Genomic DNA, 22,889 nt, shown 5'->3' with positions numbered 1-22,889 from the left:
GTCGGATAAAACATGTATAACGTTACGAAACCTAAAAGACCTCGTTATGACTCCGAAATACGTCGTGACAAAGTCCGAAATAAAACAAGGATTGGTATAGGAGATGCCTTTGAAAGATGGAGACGGCTTCTTGAATTTGAAGACAGACGCCAACGTTGCTAATTTTCTCCTGGACAGGTAAGATTCATCTATGTTTGGATAACTTTGCTTCCGTACACAGTGGATTTTCCACGGTCGCCCGTGCTAAATGCGTTCATAAAAAGCTTTATATCGCACCACTAGCAGGGTATGAAAACAATCTATGTTCCGACTGAAATGTGGTATTACAGTACATTTTTACGAAATATTTGGCTAATCGCCATTAGTAAATTTTTTGCGATACATATTACTTCGCAAAACATCTCTCGTGAAGCAAAAACATAATTAACAGAAGAAAAAAATAATTACTGTGTAGGACTCGTCACTTGCCGTTGGAAGCTCCTTGTAGCAGCCTACGTTCCTGCTGGATCCTGCAGCTTATCTGGCAACCTGGAGTCAGGGGGGAGCGGGAGGGGATACACCGTTCTACAGTATTTTGAAAGTGATTGCAGTACCAGTTTTGGCCACAATCCTACATACGGTTCCTTTAAAATAACTGCTTTCTATTTGAGTATATTTTAAAATGTAATTTATTCCAGTGATCAAAGCTGAATTTTCAGCATCATTACTGCAGTCTTCAGTGTCAAATGATCCCTCAGAAATCATTCTAATATGCTGATTTGCTTTTCAATAAACATTTTTAATATTCTAATTATTATTAGCAATATAAACGGTCAAGTAGACTTTCTTCTAGAATTTTTTTATAGAAATTAATACTTTTATTTAGCAAGGATGCTTTAAATTGATCAAAAGTGATGATAAAGACATTTATAATGTTGCAAAATATTTCTATTTTTAGATAAATGCTGTTCTTCTGAACTTTCTGAAAATTTTTACTCAGCTGTTTTCAACATAATAATGATATTAAATGTTTTTTTCAGCAGCAAATCAGCATATTAGACTGATTTCTGAAGGATCATGTGACACTGAAGACTGCAGTAATGATGCTGAAAATTTAGCTTTGATCACAGGAATAAATTACATTTTAAAATATATTCAAATAGTATATATTAAAAAAAACTATTTTAAATAGTAAAAATATTTCAAAATGTTACTGTTTATGCTGTGCTTTGGATCAAATCAGGCTTAGACTTTTTTTTTTAAAAAACATTCAAATCTTACTGTTCAAAAACTTTAGTGGTAGTGTATGAAAAAATATGTATAATTGTCATTAAAATAGTGACGGAATGCATTACTTTCTGAAGGTCCTAAACCATTTCTTCTCTTTCTTTATGAAAATTATGATTTATTATTTTTAATCTGATTTTCAGGATGAAATATGACTTAGACATTTCTTTAAGAGATCCACTTTTTTTTGGAGGGAAATTAATGCTTTTTATCTGCTAGGATGCATTAAATTGTTCAAAAGTGATTTTTAATATTACAAAAGATTCAAGAGTTGTTTCTTGAGCAGCAAATCAGAATATTAGAATGATTTCTGAAGGATCATGTCACACTGAAGACTGGAGTAATGATGCTGCAAATACAGCTTTGATCACAGGAATAAATTATATTTGAACAGATATTCAAAAAGAAAAGAGTTATTTTAAATAGTAAAAATATTTCAAAATTTTACTGTTTTTGCTGTACTTTGGATCAAATAAATGCAGGCTTGGTGAGCAGAAGAGACTTCTTTGAAAAACATTAAAAATCTTACTGTTCAAAAACCTTTGACTGGTAGTGTACAAAAAAATATGCTTAATTGTCATTAAAATAGTGCCTGAATGCATTACTTTCTGAAGGTCCTAAACCATTTCTTCTCTTTCTTTATGCAAATTATGATTGATTATTTTGATTTAGTTTTTCAGGATGAAATATGACCTAGACATTTCTTTGAAATATCCACTTTTTTTCCCTTTTTTGGAAGGAAATTATGCGTTTAATCTGCTAGGATGCATTAAATTGATCAAAAGTGACAGAAAAGACATTTTTAATGATAAAAAATATTTCAGAGTTGTTTCTTGAGGAGAAAATCAGCATATTAGAATGATTTCTGAAGGATCATGTGACACTGAAGACTGGAGTAATGATGCTAAATATTCAGCTTTGATCTCCGGAATAAATTACAATTTATAATATATTCACATAACAGTTATTTTAAATAGTAAAAATATTAATTTTTTTTTGCTGTAGTTCAGATTCAAAAAATACAGGCTCGATGAGCAGAAAAGACTTCTTTTAAAAAACATTAAAAATCTTACTATTCAAAAACTTTTGACTGGTAGAGTATATATTAATTTTCTCGGGTTTAGAACAAAATATGCTTAATTTTGATTAAAATAGTGACAGAATGAATTACTTTTTAAAGTTCCTAAACCATTTATTCTCTTTCTTTATGCAAATTATGATTTATTATTTTTACTTTGGTTTTCAGGATGAAATATGACCCAGACATTTCTTTGAGAGATCCACTTTTTTCCCTTTTTTTGGAAGGAAATTAATGCTTTTAATCTGCTAGGATGCATTAAATTGATCAAAACCGACAGAAAAGACGTTTTAATGTTACAAAAGATTCAAAAGTTGTTTCTTGTGGAGCAAATCAGTATATTAGAATGATTTCTGAAGGATCATGTGACACTGAAGACTGCAGTAATGATGCTGGAAATTCAGCTTTGATCACAGGAATAAATTACATTTTACAGTATATTCAAAAAGAAAACAGTTATTTTAAATAGTCAAAATATTTCAAAATGTTACTGTTTTTGCTGTACTTTGGATCAAATAAATGCAGGCACTGAAATAGTGCCTGAATGCATTGCTTTCCAAAGGTCCTAAACCATTTCTTTGTCTTTCATTATGCAAATTATGATTTCTTATTTTTAGTTTGATTTTCAAGATGAAATATGATCCAGATATTTCTTTGAAAGATCCACATTTTTTCTTTTTTGGAGGAAATTAATGCTGTTTATCTGCTTGGATGCATTAAATTGATCACAAGTGGCAGTAAAGACCTTTGTAATGTTACAGAAGATTTCTATTTTAAATAAAAGCTATTCTTTTTAACTTTCTAATCATCTGTGAATCCTGAAAAATAACATGTATATCACAGTTTTTTATTTTAAATAAATGCTGTTCTTTTTTTAACCTTTTATTGATCAATGAATCCTGAAAAAAGTATCACAGATTCAAAAATAAATAAATAAATAAATAAATAAAAATTTCAACATTGATACAAAAAATCAGCATATTAGAATGATTTCTGAAGGATCATATGACAATGAAGACTGGAGTAATGATGCTAAAAAAATCAGCTTTGATCACAGAAATAAATTACATTTTACAATATATTTACATAGAAAGCAGCTTTTTTAAATTGTAATAATATTTCACAATTTTACAGATTTTACTGTATTTTTAGCCAGATAAATGCAGCCTTTGTGAGCAAAAGAGACTTTTGAACAAGCTCAAAGCAAACAAGCATAGACTAAAAGCCACAAAACTCTGATTTTAATTCAATAAGTCTTGATTTTGGGCATATTCTATCATTTAGTATCACATATTCTCATTTCTTTCGAAGTAGTGTTAAACTTAGACCCTTGCAGGAGTTCAGATGACCTACTTTTGAGTCCTGCATTATAGCATGTCATCACCTGTCTGACTCCGCCCACCTGCTCCCAGACAGACTCACTCACACGCGTGGGAGGAGCTTATGACCTCTCACCTGTTAAGGTGTTTATTCAATGAATGAGTCACGTAAGCGGATGCTCCTTTGGCACAGACACACCACACATCTGTTTCATGAGGGTCATTGTGATTCAAAAAAGCAGATGTTCATACTAATGACACTAGTATTTACAGACAGCTGGACTGAAGTCATTTCTAAATTTACCTGCTTTCATGATTTATTCACGCAGTATATTTTTATGTAGCTTAAAAAATGTTTCAATATTAATATTTACACTACCGCTCAAAAGTTTGGGATCAGTAAGACTTGTAATGTTTTTAAAGAAGTCTCTTCGGCGTATATCAAGGCTGCATTTATTTGATCAAAAATGCAGAAAAAAATCTGTAATATTGCAAAATGTTATTACAATATAAAATAATGGTTTTTATTTTAATATACTTTACAAAATAATTTATTCCTGTCATTTCAAAGCTGAATTTTCATCAGTGTCACATGATCCTTCAGAAATCTTTCTAATATGCTGATTTATTACTTTTATTATCAATGTTGGAATTTTTTTTTGGAATTTGTGATACTTTTTTTTTCAGGATTCTTTGATGAATAACAAGATTAAAAGAACAGCATTTATTCAAAATATAAATCTTTTCTAACAATGTAAATCTATGCTAACGCTTTTTAATAATTTAACGCATCCTTGGTGAATAAAAGTATTAATTTCTTTCAAAAAAAGAAAGAATAATAATTTTAAAAACTTTGAACCAAAACTTTTGAACAGTAGTGTATATTGTTAAGAAACCTCTCTATTTTAAATAAATGCTGTTCTTTTGAACCTTTTACTGATCAAAGAATCCTGCAAGGTTCCAAAAAATGTTTTTCCAACATTGATAATAAATCAGCATTTTGGAATGATTTCTGAAGGATCATGTGACACTGAAGACTGCAGTAATGATGCTGAAAATGCAGCTTTGTATCACATGAGTAAATTACATTTTAAAATATATTTGCATAGGAAACAGTTATTTTAAATGAAAATAATATTTCACAATATAATTGTTTTTCTGTATTTGTGTAACAGCTTTAAAAACTATTAAAAAACATACTGATTCAAATTTTGAGCTGCAGTGTATATTTGCTTCGAATTTACTGTAAATATATACACTACAAATTAAAAGTTTGAAAAAAAAAATATATAACACTTTTTTTCCATCAAGGATGCTTTAAATTGATCAAAAGTGACGGTAAAGATGTTTATAATGTTGCAAAAGTTTTCTATTTTAAATGAATGCTGTTATTGTAAACTTTCTATTCATCTGTGAATATAAAAAAAAAAGAATGTATCACACTTTCCACAAAAATATTGGGGAGACAATTAATTAGAAATGTTTCTTGAATGAATCCGAATGATTTCTGAAGGATCCTGTGACACTGAAGACTGGAGTAATGATGCTGAAAATGTAGCTTTGAGCACAGAAATAAATTATAGTTTAACATATATTACTATATAAACCAGGTATTTTAAATAGTGAAAATATTTCAAAATTTTACTGATTTTACAGTATTTTTAGAGACTGCTTTCAAACCTAAACCTTTAAATGGTAGAGTATTTATTAGTGCATATAAATGAAAATGGTTAAATATCATTGCATGGAAATATGCATATTGTTTTCAAATAGATGCTTACTGTATTTTATTTTTTCCATTAGTCTTTATTTAATTAAAATCAATTAAGTAAATAAATGGTAGTTAATTAATTGCAATTTTGCTATCAAATCAAATGAAATCTTGAATGCTTTTAATAAAATGCTGTGCACTGATGAGTCAAATATTTAAGATGTCATTTGTTTTTTTTGCAAAACTATTTTGAGTAAATAGATCAAAATACAATAAGCATCTATTTGAAAATAATATGCATATTTTCTTTTTTTTTTATGCATGATATTTAATCCTTTTCATTTATATACACTAATGCATACTCTATCATTTAAAGGTTTAAGTTTTTTTTTAAAAAGTCTCTTTTGCTCACCAGGGCTGCATTAATTTGAAAATCCAGTAAAATTTTGAAATATTCTTACTATTTAAAATACCTGTTTTCTAGTGTAGTATATTTTAAAATGTAATTTATTTCTGTGATCAAAGCTGAATTTTCAGCATCATTACCCCAGTCTTCAGTGTCACATGATTCTTCAGAAATCATTCTGATTCATTGTGTGATTATCCAACATGGGTAGAACAGGTTTTAAATAGTATTTTGCTTAGTATTGAGGTTTTTGCACCTGCAGGCCACATTAAGACTAGGATACGAGCCGGATTTCAAACACAAAGCCGTCTGATGCAACGGATGTACCGTCTCTATTTTGTGCATCAAACCACTGTGCATCTAAATGTGTGTGTGTTGTGATTCTCACCTGTGCTGCAGGTGTGTGTGTGTGTGTGTGTATGTGTGTGTGTCTCTAATCCTTTTCCTGCCTTTCATCTTCCTCAAACGCTGCTGTCCAGACTCGTCTGAAAGTGCACAAACACAAGTAAACAGTCAGGTGTGCGACTGAAATGCTGTCCAGCACTTTAGCAAACACTGGCTGAGTTTGCCGTTTGACTCATTGAATGCATAGATTATTTAACAAGGATTGATATTAAAGTTTGTTTGTTATTTAGGATCATCTATAACAGCAACTGACCACAGTAAGGCGAGACACTGCAGGTGAATAGGGTAAAAAAATTAACTAATAGTTATCACCTTACTTACCCAGTTGATTGATTACATTGATAATTGCAGATATTATTTGTATTACAAGTTTTCTAAAATGTTAGGTTTAAATATGCAAATGAGCCAATGTTTAATAAAATATGCGCTAATTTGCATTTTTTAGTACAAAAAAAATAAACACTGGATGAAGTCAGTTTCAAAATTCTTGTTTAATTTTTTTGTCATATTAGAGTCACGCCATAATTCAGAAAATGGCAATGGCAACTTTATTTTCTTAGAACAGACGGAGACTGAAGACTGGAGTAATGATGCTGAAAATTCAGCTTTGAATCACAGAAATAAATTACATTTTAAAATATACTACAATAGAATACATGTATTTAAAATAATAAAAATATTTCACAATTTTACAGACTTTACTGTATTTTTAATCAAATTAATGCAGCCCCGGAGAGCAAAAGATTTATTTTTTAACTTCTTTAAAAAAAAATCCTAAACAGACAGAACAATATATATTTTTACTATTTTGGGAGAAATAAAATCCCTCTGTATAAACCTTCAGGATATAGACAGGATTAACAATGTAAAGTTTGGTGTGTGTAAGTGCTACTGAAGTGGAGAAAAAACTCATTTTGAGAAAACGGGATTTAAAAATATGTATTGTAATTGAAATCTATTGCCACAAAATAGATAAAGAGCTATAAAACAAACACTTAACAGTGTCTTTTGGATGTTTTTTTTCCACTAGTCTGAAAAACACTTTATAAAAAAACAAAAAGCCCAAAATCTCAAATTTGACAGATGCATGAAAAGCATTTGTGTTTGTTTGCTGGAGATTTTGTGCAGTATATTTTTGTTGGAAAGTATTGTGATTCTGACTGTAATGACTCATTTCTCCCTAATGACGTGCTGCTTAATTGAAACTGAAAGTGAGAGTTTGAGTGTGATAGAAATGCATGTGGAAACTTGTCAGGATTAGTGACAGAAATACACGCTGCATGCAAACCTGATTGGTTTTGAGTGAACCCTGTGCTTTCCGATAGAAGAATTTGTGTAGTTGGTGACTGAATGGTTTTGCTTTTTAATTAAGGAATTAACATTTTAATCCACATGCAAACACTGATAAAAAAATATTTTGTGGTGAAGTAAATAATACAGAAAAACAAATGTAATTTCTACATTAAATAATTGAGTTCAGGCAAGAATGAAAAAAAAATATATTCAATATTAGTACTCAATTTAAACTTGTAGAAGTTAAAATTTGAACTTCTAAATATATTTTACTTTATATATATTTTTATATTTACTTTATATTTGACTACTTGTTTGTTATTTTTACAAAGATAGTTTAAGTAAATGTCAAAGTCATGATCCCGTTGTTTCTATCATGCACTTGGGCATGAATAATTAATAAGGTTACTTTTTTGGCTGTTTTATGGTTGCTTTTGTTGTTAGGTTAAGTAACTTGCTGTTTTGTAACATCTAGAGTTCATTTTCTACTCAAAATGACCCATTTGTCGTTGTGTTCATTTGGTTAGTAACTACACCAAGTCAACATATATCCTTCAAAACAATAAGGAGCTGTTTACTTGCTTACGTACATGTTTTTAAGTGAAAAACATGCTTTAATGGCATTTTTCAGTGCTGTGATGTTTGAGTAAAATTTACAAACAAACAAGAATTGTACTTGAGGACTGCAGAGTAAACTTAAAATAATTAAGTGGAAATTATTCATCAAACTCTAACTGCACGTTAAGTTTACTTAAATTAGTTGAGTAGATTTTACTTTATTCCATACTTAAATTTGACTTAAAAAATGTGCGTGCAAAAACTTGTGCCAAACAAAAATTAAGTAAATTTGTTTTTTTTTCAGTGAAGATATGAATGCCAGGATTGACATTTATGCTGCTCTAAAATAATTCTAAATTAATGGACTATTACTTTCTGAGTTATTAATGAGCTATAATTCATTAGTGATTCATTCTTTTGAGTTGAATACTGAATCAGTTGATTTAGTTCATGTAGCCAGTATAAAAGATGACAATTAATATTTTTGAATGAACTATTTCTTCGGTGTTTAAATAATATAAACATTGTGCTTTGCTGCCAAACTCCATAAATTACAAAAAAATGTCCTAAAAACAACATAAAAGTAGTTTGTGCACTTTATTCCTTGTCTTTAAGTGACAAACAAGTTTAAATTTAAGGCACTGTTCACTGAAGATCTTGATTTTCACCTTGTTTTTTCTTAGCATGTTCATGAGTACTTACTGTATGAATTATTACTGAGTGATTCATTCTTTTGAGTTGATTCATTTGATTCAATTCACATAGTCAATCTAAATAAAGACAGAATGTTTATTTTTAAGCGATCTAAGCATGTAATGTCTATTTAAGAAAGATAGACATTGTGTTTTGATGTGTGATTGTGTTGTTTTTTAAATTTTTGGTGGGAATCAATAAGTGATTCAGTTCTCTGTCTCCCAGACGCTTTGCTGCCAAACTCTATAAAAGTGCTATAAAAATAGTTCATATTGACTTATGCGACAAACAGGTCAAAATTAGTCGCTATTTAGGAAAGATCTTGATATTTGACCTAGTTTTTCTTGCTTGTTTATGAGAAGTAATTCATTCTTTTGAGTCGAATATTGAATTAGTTGATTCAGTCTAAATAGTCAGTCTAAGAATGTTCATTTTTTTAAATTAACTATTTCTTCGGTGTCTATTTAATAAGAGAAACATTGTGTTTTGATGCGAAATTGTCTTTGTTCCCCATTTTTGGTATCATTAAGTGAAAGTCCAGAAATGACTGAAACGTATCATTAAAACACCATAAAAATTGTTCATATGACATGTGCACTATATTTAAGACTTCAAAGTGTCAAACAAGTTGAAATTTAAGTCACTGTTCACTGAAGATGTTAATATTCACTTTTTCTTAGCATGTTCATGAGTAGTTATAAATAATTTATGAGTGATTCATTCTTTTGAGTTGATTGAGTTGATTCAGTTCACATAGCCAGTCTAAATGATGACAGAATGCTTGTTTTTGAGCAAACCTATTCGTTTTATATATATTTGTGACCCTGGACCACAAAACCAGTCATAAGGTTAAATTTTACAAAACTGAGATACTGTATATACATCCTATGAAAGCTCAACAAATAAGCTTTCTATTGATGTATAGTTTGTTAGGATAGGACAATATTTGGCCGAGATACATCTATTTGAAAATCTGGAATCTAAGGGTGCAAAAAAATCAAAATACTGAGAAAATCACCTTTAAAGTTGTCCAAATTAAGTTCTTAACAATGCATATTAGTAGGAATTTTACAAAAAATCTTAATGTAAAATGATCTTTACTTAATTTCCTAATGATTTTTGACATAAAAGAAAAATCAATAATTTTGACCCATACAATGTATTTTTGGCTATTGGTACAAATATACCCCAGCGACTTAAGACTGGTTTTGTGGTCCAGGGTCACATTTAAGTAAAATAACCATTGTGTTTTGATGTGTGATTCTGTTGTTTTTTCATTTTTGGTGGGAATCAGTTGGTGATTCGGTTATTTGTTTCTTAGACGCTTTGCTGCCAAACTCCATAAATGACAAAAAAGTATAAAAGCACCACAAAAATACTTCATATGACTTGTGCGACAAACAGGTAGAAATTTAGGTATCTTTTCACGAAAGATCTTGATATGTGCCCTAGTTTTTCTTGGCATGTTCATGAGAAGTAATTATGAGTAATTCAAGAGTGATTTACTCTTTTGAGTCGAATATTGAATCAGTTGAATCAGTTTTTGAATCAGGTCCAAAAGGATTGTTGCAGTCGGCGGCTTGAGCAGGATCTTGTTTACTTTTTGTCGCCCCTCCCTTGTTTTCTTGGCGTTACGCTATCTCTACGAGCGTGTATGCACGCTCTCTCTCTCTATGGCTCTCGCTCTCTTTCTTTCTTTTAGGTGAACGCACCTGTTCGTCGTTGCAAGGCTGATTAACAGATAGTAGTTAAAAGACGCCAATGAGGAGCAGAAAAGGAGAGACCGATTCTTGTGGGCCAGCCAGCAAACATTGTCCTTTTCTTTCGTTTTATTTTGTGTGTTAGTTGTTGTCCATTATGTCAAAGCTCCCATATTGTCAAAACTGAAATTTCCTGGCTTTTTGCATGATAACTGAGGTCTAGGGGCTATGTAACTACCATATAAGTTTCAAAACAGTCAATCCACAGTAAAATGCACACAGCCTGCTTAAAGTAGCTGTTCCTTTTCACAAGCCACTTTGACTTCCGTAAAAATGTGACGTCCGATCTACTCAGTCACCGCCTTCAGTCACCAACCACCGTCCCACCCTCCTTTTGACAAACCCCGGACAACATCGCGTCCATGCCATTGCTGTACAACAACAACAACAACAACAACATGAAAACAAGTCGAGAAAATGCTGTTCAGTCGATAGATGTCGAAACTTCATCATTGCACAGGCTTCAGAACAACGTGAATATAAAAGAGCAGTGGCACGTCAACTTCAGCCTCTTTCACACAGCCATTCCGGAAAATACACGGATAATGTGTCCCACGATTTGTTCCGTAATGTTTGATTTGGTTCATTCACACAGTGGTTTTCCAGAACCTGTGCATGCTTTACACACAACCCATAAAGATCCCATAAAGACATGTGACATTTGGATGTGAGATGTAATGCGACGCTACGTTTCACTAAACTTCCCTGATCGCTGCTTCATTCCACTTTGCACGTATTTTTTAGTCATGAAGAGTTGCACGATAACGTGCATCATCACTACAACACTGCTAGTCAAGTCAAGTCACCTTTATTTATATAGCGCTTTTTACAATACAGATTGTGTCAAAGCAACTGCACAGTATTTAAACAGAACAATAGCGTGTAAGCAACGCATTATTGTAAATAATCAATTTTCAGTTAAAGGCAGTTCATCAATGAATTCAATGATATCATCGTCAGTTCAGTTCAAATAGTATATGATATTGCTGGAAAGTGTCCCCAACTAAGCAAGCCAGAGGCGACAGCGGCAAGGAACCAAAACTCCACAGGTGACAGAGATGGAGAAAAAAACCTTGGGAGAAACCAGGCTCAGTCGGGGGACCAGTTCTCCTCTGGCCAGACGAAACCAGCAATTTGTACCAATGGCAGATTGTAGAGAACTCATCAGGTTCCTGTGGTGTAGCACCGATGGCGGTCTAGGTTGGCGAGGTCTTTAGTGATGATCCGTCTCTGGAGCTCATCTGGTTGACATCCACGGCTATTGAAGTCATCTCCAGGTGGTGATCCATGATCTAAGCTGGGTACGGACTGGATCCGGGGGACTGCAGTGACCATCTGATCTGGATACAGGCTGGGTCTGGTGGCTACGGTGACCTCGGAATAAGAATGAAACAGACTAATATTAGCGTAGATGCCATTCTTTTTACGATGCAACGAGTGCATCAGGTGTTATGGGAGGTGTTTTCTGTTCCGGTTGACCTAATTAATGCAGCCTAACAATCCTTTAACGGATTTGAATTATAGGAATGTGTTAATGTTTTTATGTGTAAGCCAGGTTAAAGAGATGTGTCTTTAATCTAGATTTAAACTGACAGATTGTGTCTGCCTCCTGAATCCTTTATGGCATTTGGTTCTGGCTTTTGTTCACACAGCGCACGTTCCCGTAATTTTCCGAAATCAGCGCGCATTGTGAAAGGGGCTTTACTAAAGCAACAGTTATGTAGCTTACTGCATTCGGTGTTTGAAAAAGAAAAATACATTAATTATCATTCTGAAACACCCTGTTGAGTATCACCAAGCCACAGCAGGCTAGGCTACAGCATACATGACTGTAGTTACGTGTGGTTGGCCTGGCCGTGTGTCCAATCAGCCAATCAGAAGAGAGGCTCATGAATATTAATTAGACAGACCACAATCGACCTGTTCTTGACAGTGCCCCTAAAAAAGGAGCTGTAAAAATATACTGAGATGGATTGTGGCACTTATACCGCAAATATATTTTCTTAAGGACATCAACAACTAAAATAAACCTTCAGAAATGTGTACTATATGTGACCTGTAATTGTTATTTGGTTGCTAAATTCGTCAATGTTGTTATACGTTGAGTGAGTGAATAAATAGACTTGAACAGTGACATCGTTTGCTCATTCTTTTTATGTTACGTAATCTCTCTTTCTCAAGCCATTTAATGAGAGGTTGTAACAATGATGATGCCAGAATGTAAATTTTTTTAACATAACTATTTCTTCAGTGTCTATTTGAGTAAGATAACCACTGTGTTTTGATGTGTAACGGTATGTTTTGTTTTCGTTTTGTCTCTCAGGCGCAGGGCGAGGGCGTTGTGCGTGTCTGTCTGAAGGAGAGGGGTCAAGACGTGCTGGTTCTCCAGAGAGTCCCATCAGATCCTGCATCTCCACAAACGGCCGGAGTCAAAGATGAGGAAGGAGATAAGAGGTGAGGCCACGCCCCCTTGCATATCCTTAAAGGAACACTCCACTTTTTTTGGAAATAGGCTCATTCTCCAACTCCCCCCGAGTTAATAAGTTGGGTTTTACCGTTTTGAAATCCATTCAGCCGTTCTCCTGTTCTGGCGATATCACTTTTAGCATAGCTTAGACTAGATCATTGAATCCTATTAGACCAATAGCATCGCGTTCAAAAATGACCAACGAGTTTCCATATTTGTTGTATTTAAAACTTGACTCTTCTGTAGTTATATCGTGTACTAAGACCGGTGGAAATGCAAAACTGCGAGTTTCTAGGCTGATAAGATTAGGAACTACACTCCCATTCCGGTGTAATAGTCAAGGAAGTTTGCTGCCGTAATATGGCTGAAGCAGGCGGAGTATTATCAGAAATGAGTTCCCAGCTAGTTTAGCATTTGCACATGTGCTGCGTGGTATTACCGCTCCTGCTTTGGCCATATTACGGCAGCAAACTTCCTTGACTATTACGCCGGAATGGGAGTGTAGTTCCTAATCTTATCAGCCTAGAAAATTGAAGCTTTGCATTTCCACCGGTCTTAGTACACGATATAACTACAGAAGAGTCAAGTTTTAAATAGGACAAATATCAAAACTCGTTGGTCATTTTTGAACGTGATGCTATTGGTCTAATAGGATTCAATGATCTAGTCTAAGCTATGCTAAAAGTGATATCGCCAGAACAGGAGAACGGCTGAATGGATTTCAAAATGGTAAAACTCAACTTATTAACTCGGGGGGAGTTGGAGAATGAGCCTATTTCCAAAAAAAGTGGAGTGTTCCTTTAAGCACCATCCCTCCTCCAATCAGTGTCTCTCTTTCTCTCTCTCTCTCTCTCTCTCTCAAACACATTCCTGATGTATGCTTCCTCATTACAGCTTGAGCAGGAATCATTCACAGCCCACAACTAAAACATGCGCGTACATGTAAACATGACGTTTTATTTGGTGTTTTTGTATGCAATCTGTGCATAGAAAGTGGTGTAAGTTTATCCAGCAGCTCACGGAGGAGTCGGTCGTCCCTGCAGCCCAGGATCAGACCCCTGTGCTGGGCATGACACAGCACACAGCTGCCTGGTATGGACATGCAGACTTTTCTGAAACTCAGACCTGTCACACTGGTGCAGGCAGAGGAGGACGGCTATGATGATGAAGACTGGGAGTACAGCAACAGTCTGGAGGATGAGGATGAGATTCCCACGTTTGACATTCCTCATTTTCGTTATATTGATGACGATGAGGAGGAGGAAGATGATGGTTATGTTATTAAAAGGCAGCACTGGAGCAGATCTTGTTCGACGTGTTCTTCCTCTGAGGACGAGTACCCATCCGAAACTTCCTTTTCTGCTCTGTCCCTCAGGTACGTGGTCGTGTCCGGGACGCCCCATAAGATCCTGGAGCATCTGCTGAGCGACCTGCGTCTGGATGAGCACCAGGGGGCGACGGAGAGCAAAGAGGCGGGTGAGTGATTCCAGACACATCATTGGATGAAAATCTGATCTGCATTTGTGTATTTGAAACATATTTTACCTCCATAATCGGAAGCATTTAGTGAAACCAAATATATTCAATGGGTAATAATGTATTTTAATTCATCCGAATTTTATATGGATAGTCTGATATTATTTATATAATGATGATGTATGCTAAGGCAAGCTGGACTATTACTGCTGCTAATAATTATAATGCATATTAAAATATATTACGTATTAAATATTAAAATATATTGTGTAGGAATTGTTATCTGAGTATTTTATGTTAAACTAATAAATGTACATACGATAAATAAGTAATAATATTACAATTACAATAAATGTATATTTAATGTATATGTTTATCTGTTTAATGTATAATCTAAGCGTTATCTATATAATATATAATTATATTAAATGATAATTAACATACTAACTTATTATTTATTAGTTCATTTATTAGTTATAAATTAATCTAAGTATTAAATGTGTAATATAATAATAAATATATATTAAAACTTAGCTTTATGAATTTAATAGCAGTATATTATATAGTATATATTATATACATTATAATATATAATTTAATATATACTATTAAGTAAATAATAAATATTTAAATAGACATTTTAATAATGAACTTGCTAATATATATATATATATATATATATATATATATATATATATATATATATATATAAACGTATTAGTCAAAATAATTAAAATATTAAGTATGCAATATAATAATATATATTATAAATTAGCTTTATATATTAAATAGTATTATATTATTGTATTATATAAATGTATAATATACTTTATAGTATGTCATTTATTGTATAGTATTAAGTATCATATTAAGTGTTATTAATTAAATTTATGTATTAAATAACAGTACATACACTTTATAATCTATAATAAGTATATAATAAATATTTTCATAGATATTTTACTAAGCAACTTACTAATTTAGTGTCTATATATAGTGTCTATATATAGTGTATAAAGTAGTACATATTACTTATAATAATAATATTAATTATTATAAAAATGATAAAATTATCTGTTGTGATCATATTATAAAAATATGAAGTTTATTTGCAAAAACAGATAACTCAGTTTTTTTAATCAAAAATCACGTTTTTTTATTATGTTATAATTTTTTATTGTTTTATTGTGTTAGCTGTATTTTTTTTTGTTGTTATTTTTACTTTTTTACTTTTTTTTACTTTTTGCAGATTGATTGAGATTAATTGGAATGCACAATGAAAAAACATGATTTTAATGGGGTTATCTGTTTTTGCAATTTATATATATATGTGTGACCCTGGAGTACAAAACCAGTCTTAAGTCGCTGGGGTATATTTGTAGCAATAGCCAAAAATACATTGTATGGGTCAAAATTATAGATTTTTCTTTTATGCCAAAAATCAATAGGAAATTAAATAAAGATCATGTTCCATGAAGATTTTTTGTAAAATTCCTAGTATAAATATATCAAAATGTAATTTTTGATTAGTAATATGCATTGTTAAGAACTTAATCTCAGCCAAATATTGTCCTATCCTAACAAACCATACATCAATAGAAGGCTTAATTGATTTTCATATGATGTATACAACTCAGTTTTGTAAAAAATGTAACCTTATGACTGGTTTTGTGGTCCAGGGTCACACACACACACACACACACACACATATATATATATATAAATAATGTGTTATTCCCCTATTAAGCTATTAGATCTATGTGAATAAATATCTGTAGCAATCAGTCCTTGTGGCATAATTATGGCTTTCTCTTACCAGCCTAAACTAATCCCCTTAAACAACATTTAATCTCTATGTGAACACAGTAGCGTCAGCACCAAGTCAGAAGCGTAACTCATCAGGTTTATGAGATGTTTGCGGTCAGTGTTCAGGTGAACTCTCATTCCAGCTGTCAGTAATTTCAGCGCGTGGCGTGTCAGAACCGTTCCGTCCTCAAACGCGCCAGGAATGCTTTGTTTCTTAACGCCGACAGTGTTTCTTTTGCTTTATGTTGTGTGGAGTTCGTGCCTCCAGGTGTCTTTACTCTCTGAAGTCGCAGCGCCGCATCTGAAGACGACTTCTGAGGATGTTTTTGAAGTTGTGCGTGCGAAACCCATTGGTTACAGCTTGTCCGCACAATTATTCATGAGCGTGTTTGCACAACGTGTGCATGCTGATAGCAAGTGTGTGTTTAGTTTAAGATGGTCAGATGAGGTTGTTTAGTCAATATCTAATCCTACATGCAATGCAAATTCACAGCAGTTTCTGTATAAGGTAGTGTTGCATGATATAAAAAACAGTACGATTCTGCATTTTACTACTGGTACTTTAATAAAGCATTTTGATAAGAGATTTTAGTTTGTTCTTCCATTCCTGGAACTCTTGAACACTATTTTTACTGCTGTGGTATGTTTGGATATTTTTAATTAGCATTCAGTGAAAAATATTTATACCTTAGTTTCAGAAAAAAACCTGTTTTTTGAGAATATATTGAATTCCCATTTTTTCTGACATAGTGGACATGGTTATTTAGGTGGGTAATACCACATTTACACATGCAAATGGAAGGAATGTAAACTGTACTGTACTATATTTCACAAATTTCACAATTTAGAATATTTCAAAGTTTGCTTACAAATACCTTAAAGACAACACTAAAAGTTGGGACGTTTTGTAAAATGATAAAATCTATGATTTGTTAATTCTATTTAACTTTTGTTTAATTGAAAACAGTGCAAGGAAAAGATTTCCAAAGTTTTCACTAAACAACTTAAATGTATTTTATAATTATAAATTAACATTTTTGCCACAAACTACAGAACAATTGGGACAGAGGCCAAATAAAAGTGAAAAGGTTATAGAATAACCAAGTAAACTTGGTAAAGTTTTGTTTACAGGAAGCAGGTGAATTGGTAATAGTTGGGGATATCATCTTTGGGTCTTCTCAGTCTTTGTTTCAAAATTAGTTTATTAACATAGTACATTTACCTTTTTTAATAGTAGTGTATATTTTAACACAAATATAACAGCCCACATTAGCCCATACATAATTTTTGAAATATCATTATAATTAGTTTCCCAGGGAGCAAAAAATAAATTATAAATTAAATTAGGCCAGGTTTGTGAGCTTTGAATACACTCTTTAGAAATTTGCTATTTAAACCAATCGGCAAACAAAAAGCTTTCATCTCATGCTTTATAGTGTCTAAATGCTTGCTATTTGATGGGAAGTTTTGTATTACAAATGTTCTAAAATATTAGGTTTAAATATGCAAATGAGGCATTATTTAAAAAAATCTAAACGCTGGATGAAGTCAGTTCCAAAATTCTTGTTTCATTTTTTTTTTGATATATTAGAGTCAAATGTTTTTACTTAAGAGATTTTGGGTATCTCATTTTGTCAAAAAAAACAAAACAAAACAAAACCTTAGAACAGACAGAAAAAAATTTTCTTTCTTTTGGATGTTTTTTTTTTTTTACAATAGTCTAAAAAAACACTTTATGAAAAACCAAAACCGCGCTCTATTTCTGATGCATTCTGTGCGCTTATGCTACAGAAAAGTTGACAAATAGATATAAAAAGTGTGTTTTGATGCATCCAGTGTAGAAATGGCGCTGGGATGTGGCAGACAAGTTTCAGCTCATGCATCTTCGGTTTAAGGCGAGACACTACACTGTAAAAAGTTTTCTCCAGCTTCAACTTAAAAACATAAGTTCAGCAGCTGCCTTAAAAGTTAAATCAACTTAAAACTACTATTAATTTCAACTCATGACAATAAAATGAAGTTAAAATGACTTGTACTTTTTAGTTGATTTAACTCATGAGTTGAAATTGCTTGTACTTTAAAGTTGATTCAACTCAAAATTTTTAATGCAGCTGCTAAACTTTTTAAAAGTTTTTAAGCTGAAACTGGTGAAAACTTTTTACAGTGTACAGGTGAATAGGGTAAAAAAAAAACTAATAGTTATGACTTTACTTACCCAGTTGATTGATAACGTTGATAATTGCAAACATTTTTGTATTGTAGTTTTCTAAAATGTTAGGTTTAAATATGCAAATGAAGCATTATTTAATGAAATATGCGATAATTTGCATACATTTCTAAAACAAAAATTTAAACACTGGATAAAGTTAATTTTTTTTTTTTTTTTTACATATTAGAGTCAAATGTTTTTACAGAGGGGATTTGGGGTATTAGAACAGACAGAAAACTGTTTTTCATTTTATTCCCCCCATTTTGTTTTATAAAATCAAGCAAATTATATATGTACAAATCCCTCTGTAAAAACCTTCAGGATATAGACAGGAATAAAAATGTAAAGTTTAGTGTGTGTAAGTGCTGCTGAAGTGGAGATTTATGGCTCAGTGTAGAAGAAAACAAACATGTTTTGAGAAAACAGACATTAAAAATATGTATTGTAATTGAAATCTATTGACACAAACTGATACAGTGCTATAAAAGAAACTCTTCACAGTGTCTTTTGGGTGTTTTCTTTCCACTAGTTCCACTATTATTCATTTACATCACCTGTCATTATATGTTTTCGTTGTGGTATTGATTCAGTAGTATCAAGATATTTTAGTCAGGTATCAGTTACAATTTTATAGTTGAAAGTCTAGTTTAGAAGTCTGAGACATCAAGTCTCTTTTTAGACGTTCATATACATTCATCTAAAAGGTTTTTAGGGTTTGCATTGAATTAAAGAACACAAACAAGGAGGAAAAAGCATAAAATGAGTTGTTTTGTACGCTTGCATGTTTGTGCATGTGTGTGTTTAATGTATGAGTGTCATTTAATGACCCTTGTGTTTGGTGCTGTATAACACACCCATAGGCTATAAATTAGTTGTGCGGTAATTACCGGTGTGCTGGCAGCTGTGTTTAGCATTAAAATGTCCCTTGCACCAACAAAAACAGAGAAAGGCTTATTGCATTTTGTTAAATGCCAACAGTCTCACTGTTTCCTCTCAAATCAATGCAAAAGTGTGTATTTTTAGAATTAAGAGTTCATTCCTGATTAGATGCTGATATTAGACTATTGTTTTTAAACACTGCCGTGCTCCACTTTAAGCGACCGCAACGATGGTGTAAAATGTCAGGAGGCATATCATGTTGAAGAATAACTCTGAGTCAGTGTTAGTGTTCAGACGTGCGTCGGCGTTCGGTGATAATTGTTCAGAGACTCTCTATTGTGCTTGAGAAATGGCCCAGGGTGGGTCTCGTGTTACTGTTTCCCAGCGGGAACCCGGCCGTTCGGAGGAGCCAAAGACATCGGTGGTATTTTTAGAAGAAAGAGGTGTAAATTAAATCATTAGGGCTTCGAATGAGACTAAAGTCGAGTGGATTTTACTTCTGTGGGTGCTGACTGTGGAAACTTAAGAACAGTCAAAATAAATCTTAAAGGGATAGTTCAATCAAAAATGAAAATTCTGTCATTAATTACTCACCCTCGTGTCGTTGCAAAACGGTAAGATGTTTGTGCTTCTTCATAACTCAAATTAAGATATTTTTAATGAAATGCATGAGCTTTCTGACCCTCCATACACTTAAAAATAAAGGTGCTTCACGATGCCATAGAAGAACCTTTTTTGTCTGAATGGTTCCATAAAGAACCTTTAACATCTGAAGAACCTTTCTGTTTCACAAAAGATTCTTCAGATTATAAAAAGGTAAGAAAGAGATGGTTCTTTAGAGAAGCTTTGAGTGAATGGTTCTTTGTGGAACCAAAAAGGGTTCTTCTGTGGCATCGCAAAGTGGCTAGATTTTGTTGCGTTTTATTACTAAGTTAATTTAGGAAAATTTGATGTTTGGTAAAATCAAGCTTTTGTTTTTTTAAAGTAACGAGCTAGGCGCAATGATTTGAGCATGTTTGATCAGTTTAGCCTTCTCAAATCAACACAACTTGCCTAAAATAAAATCTATAGACATAAAACACATTTCACAATATTAATTTAAACATTTAACCTAGATAAATGTGTGCTGTTAGATGCATATCCACTGCGAAGAGTGAAAGCTAAAGCATGCTTTGCAGGACATGAAGCACCAGCGTGATCACATGCATTTTTTCTTAATAACAGTGGAAACCTAAAATACGCCGTCATTTTTGCTCATAAAAGTAAGAGTAATACATCATTCAGAACTGCAAAAGGTCTACTTTTATTTGTGTGCACTCACAATATCAACAAAATGTTGTGCTTTTGTAAAATAGCTAAAGAAAACAAACATGCCGTGCAAAAAACTTTCTGCCGTGCTTCACAAAAATGGTCTAAAACTCAGTGAATTTTTGCTTCACAGACATGAGAAATATATCTATAGAATGCTTTCAGTTACTTTGTTAAAACAAAATAGTGTGCATTTTCATGAGACCAGGCTCTCGAATACATTATAACGAACACAAACCTTAAAAAAAATAAAAGGAAGCAGGTTTTTGGGATCACATAACTTTAAACGGGTAAACTCCTAAAAAGTCCAAGGATCGTGAAGGCATTCAAACAGGAAGTTAAAAACAACGATAATAATGCAGGGAATAGTGACTAAATGATACTTTTCAGCGATAGAATCATGATCATAATTCAGGATTTTTTCCAGTTATTATTTTACTTTGGTTGTCTGATAACACAAACACTGAAATATGACAATGGAAACAGTTTTGTTGAGAACTTGGCTGCATCAAATGACAGTATGTGGGCACCAAGAGGCAAACAAATGTAATAATACTGTAAATGTAGATTTTGCATGTTCAGAAGAAGTGAGCTGCCCTGTCCTGCAAATAATGTAAACAGGCTTGCGTAAGTAAATTGCTCAGTGCAAAGAAAGAGTAGTAATGGGAACCTGGTATTTCTATGTTCTTTATTTCCATGTGTCGAATAGACATGAGTTATTTGAAAAACATCTATGACCATATTTGTGACCCTGGACCACAAAACCAGTCATAAGGTTAAATTTTACAAAAATGAGATATATATATATATATATATCATATGAAAGCTCAATAAATAAGCTTTCTATTGATATATGGTTTGCTAGGATAGGACAATATTTGGCTGAGATACATCTATTTGAAAATCTGAAATCTAAGGGTGCAAAAAATCAAAATACTGAGAAAATCACCTTTAAAGTTGTCCAAATTAGGTTCTTAGCAATGCATATTACTAATCAAAAATTACATTTTGATAGGTTTACAGTAGGAATTTTACAAAAAATCTTCATATGATCTTTACTTAATTTGCTAATGATTTTTGACATAAAAGAAAAATCAATAATTTTGACCCATGCAATGTATTTTTGGCTATTGCTACAAATATACCCCAGCGACTTAAGACTGGTTTTGTGGTCCAGGGTCACATTTGTCCATGCCAATGTGGATTAGAGTATTAAAAACTTTAAAAAGTATTAATTTAAGGTACATTTAGAACAGATAAAAATGTGTGATTAATCGTGAGTTAACTCATGACAACCATGTGATTAATTGCGATAAAAAAAAATCGATTGACAGCGCTAATATTTACCTAATATTTTATTCAAAATTGTAGTAATATAATATATTTCAGATATATACAGTATGTAATCTATTCAAGCTTCAGTGATTTCTACAATGTCTCGGTGAACCGTGTGAGCCAAAAATGTTTAAATGATGAGATTTAGGAGCTGATTTCTATATTTCTAGCCGTTAGTTTTGAGTTTGAGTTTATTATTTAGCATCAGGAGCTCTAGTAATAGTGACGCTTGCCTGATCAAACAGCGCTAATTATCCAGGCGTTCACGAGGCTCATTAAAGCTCTCATTAAACATGCCTCCAGGAGACTCGAATGCAGATCAGCTGTGTCTGATGAATTGTGTTTGTGTGTGTGTGTGTGTGTGTTAATAATATCGGCTGATGTCTGTTTGGATGCGTTTTCTTTCAGAAATGCTTCTGGACGACTTCCTGCTGACGTATCTGGTGTTCATGTCCACCAGTGAGCTCTGCCAGGCCCTGCTGGGACAATATCCTTCAGATCGCACCAAAACACACACCTGCTTTATATGTACGGCTGTAAAAGGATGTAAAACTGACGTTATGTGAATAGAGAGTTTGTGAGTTGGTTATTGGTCTTTAACCTGATCTCACCTACTGTACGAAGCGCTGCCGAGGGAAAGAGGAAGGAAAGGAGGCCCTCTACAGGAAGAGGAAAGTACTGCACCTGGTCTCTCAGTGGAGCACGCTGTACAAGGACTTCCTGCGAGAGGAGGACAACGTCAAGCTCTTCATGAAGGTCAGAACACTAGATCAACTCGCTAACATTAGATAAACCTAACATTAGATCTGCTGCTGTGTTGTTTTTCATATTGATCAGATATGTGTTTTCTGATCATTTCAAATACTGATAATTTAATATGAGCAAAAAGATGTTAAATGTAAGACTTATTACAAAATATT

The 22,889-nt window shown here is 32.7% G+C and overlaps 1 protein-coding gene across 1 annotated transcript in view; it reads left to right on the top strand.

The window, feature by feature from the left end:
* Positions 1-22,761, top strand: part of LOC141289420 (rap guanine nucleotide exchange factor 5-like) — a 34,140-nt gene extending 11,379 nt beyond the window's left edge. The window contains exons 2-5 of the mRNA XM_073821518.1: positions 12,813-12,943; positions 14,332-14,432; positions 22,378-22,456; positions 22,581-22,761. Coding sequence (XP_073677619.1) covers positions 12,813-12,943; positions 14,332-14,432; positions 22,378-22,456; positions 22,581-22,761 — 492 coding nt within the window. The remainder of the gene's footprint in view (positions 1-12,812; positions 12,944-14,331; positions 14,433-22,377; positions 22,457-22,580) is intronic.
* Positions 22,762-22,889: the final 128 nt, after the last annotated feature.

Source organism: Garra rufa, chromosome 17 (genome assembly GCF_049309525.1).
Source record: "Garra rufa chromosome 17, GarRuf1.0, whole genome shotgun sequence".
Classification (NCBI taxonomy): Eukaryota; Metazoa; Chordata; class Actinopteri; order Cypriniformes; family Cyprinidae; genus Garra; species Garra rufa.
Note: the sequence above shows the minus strand (reverse complement) of the source record. Positions and strands in the feature narration are given on the sequence as shown.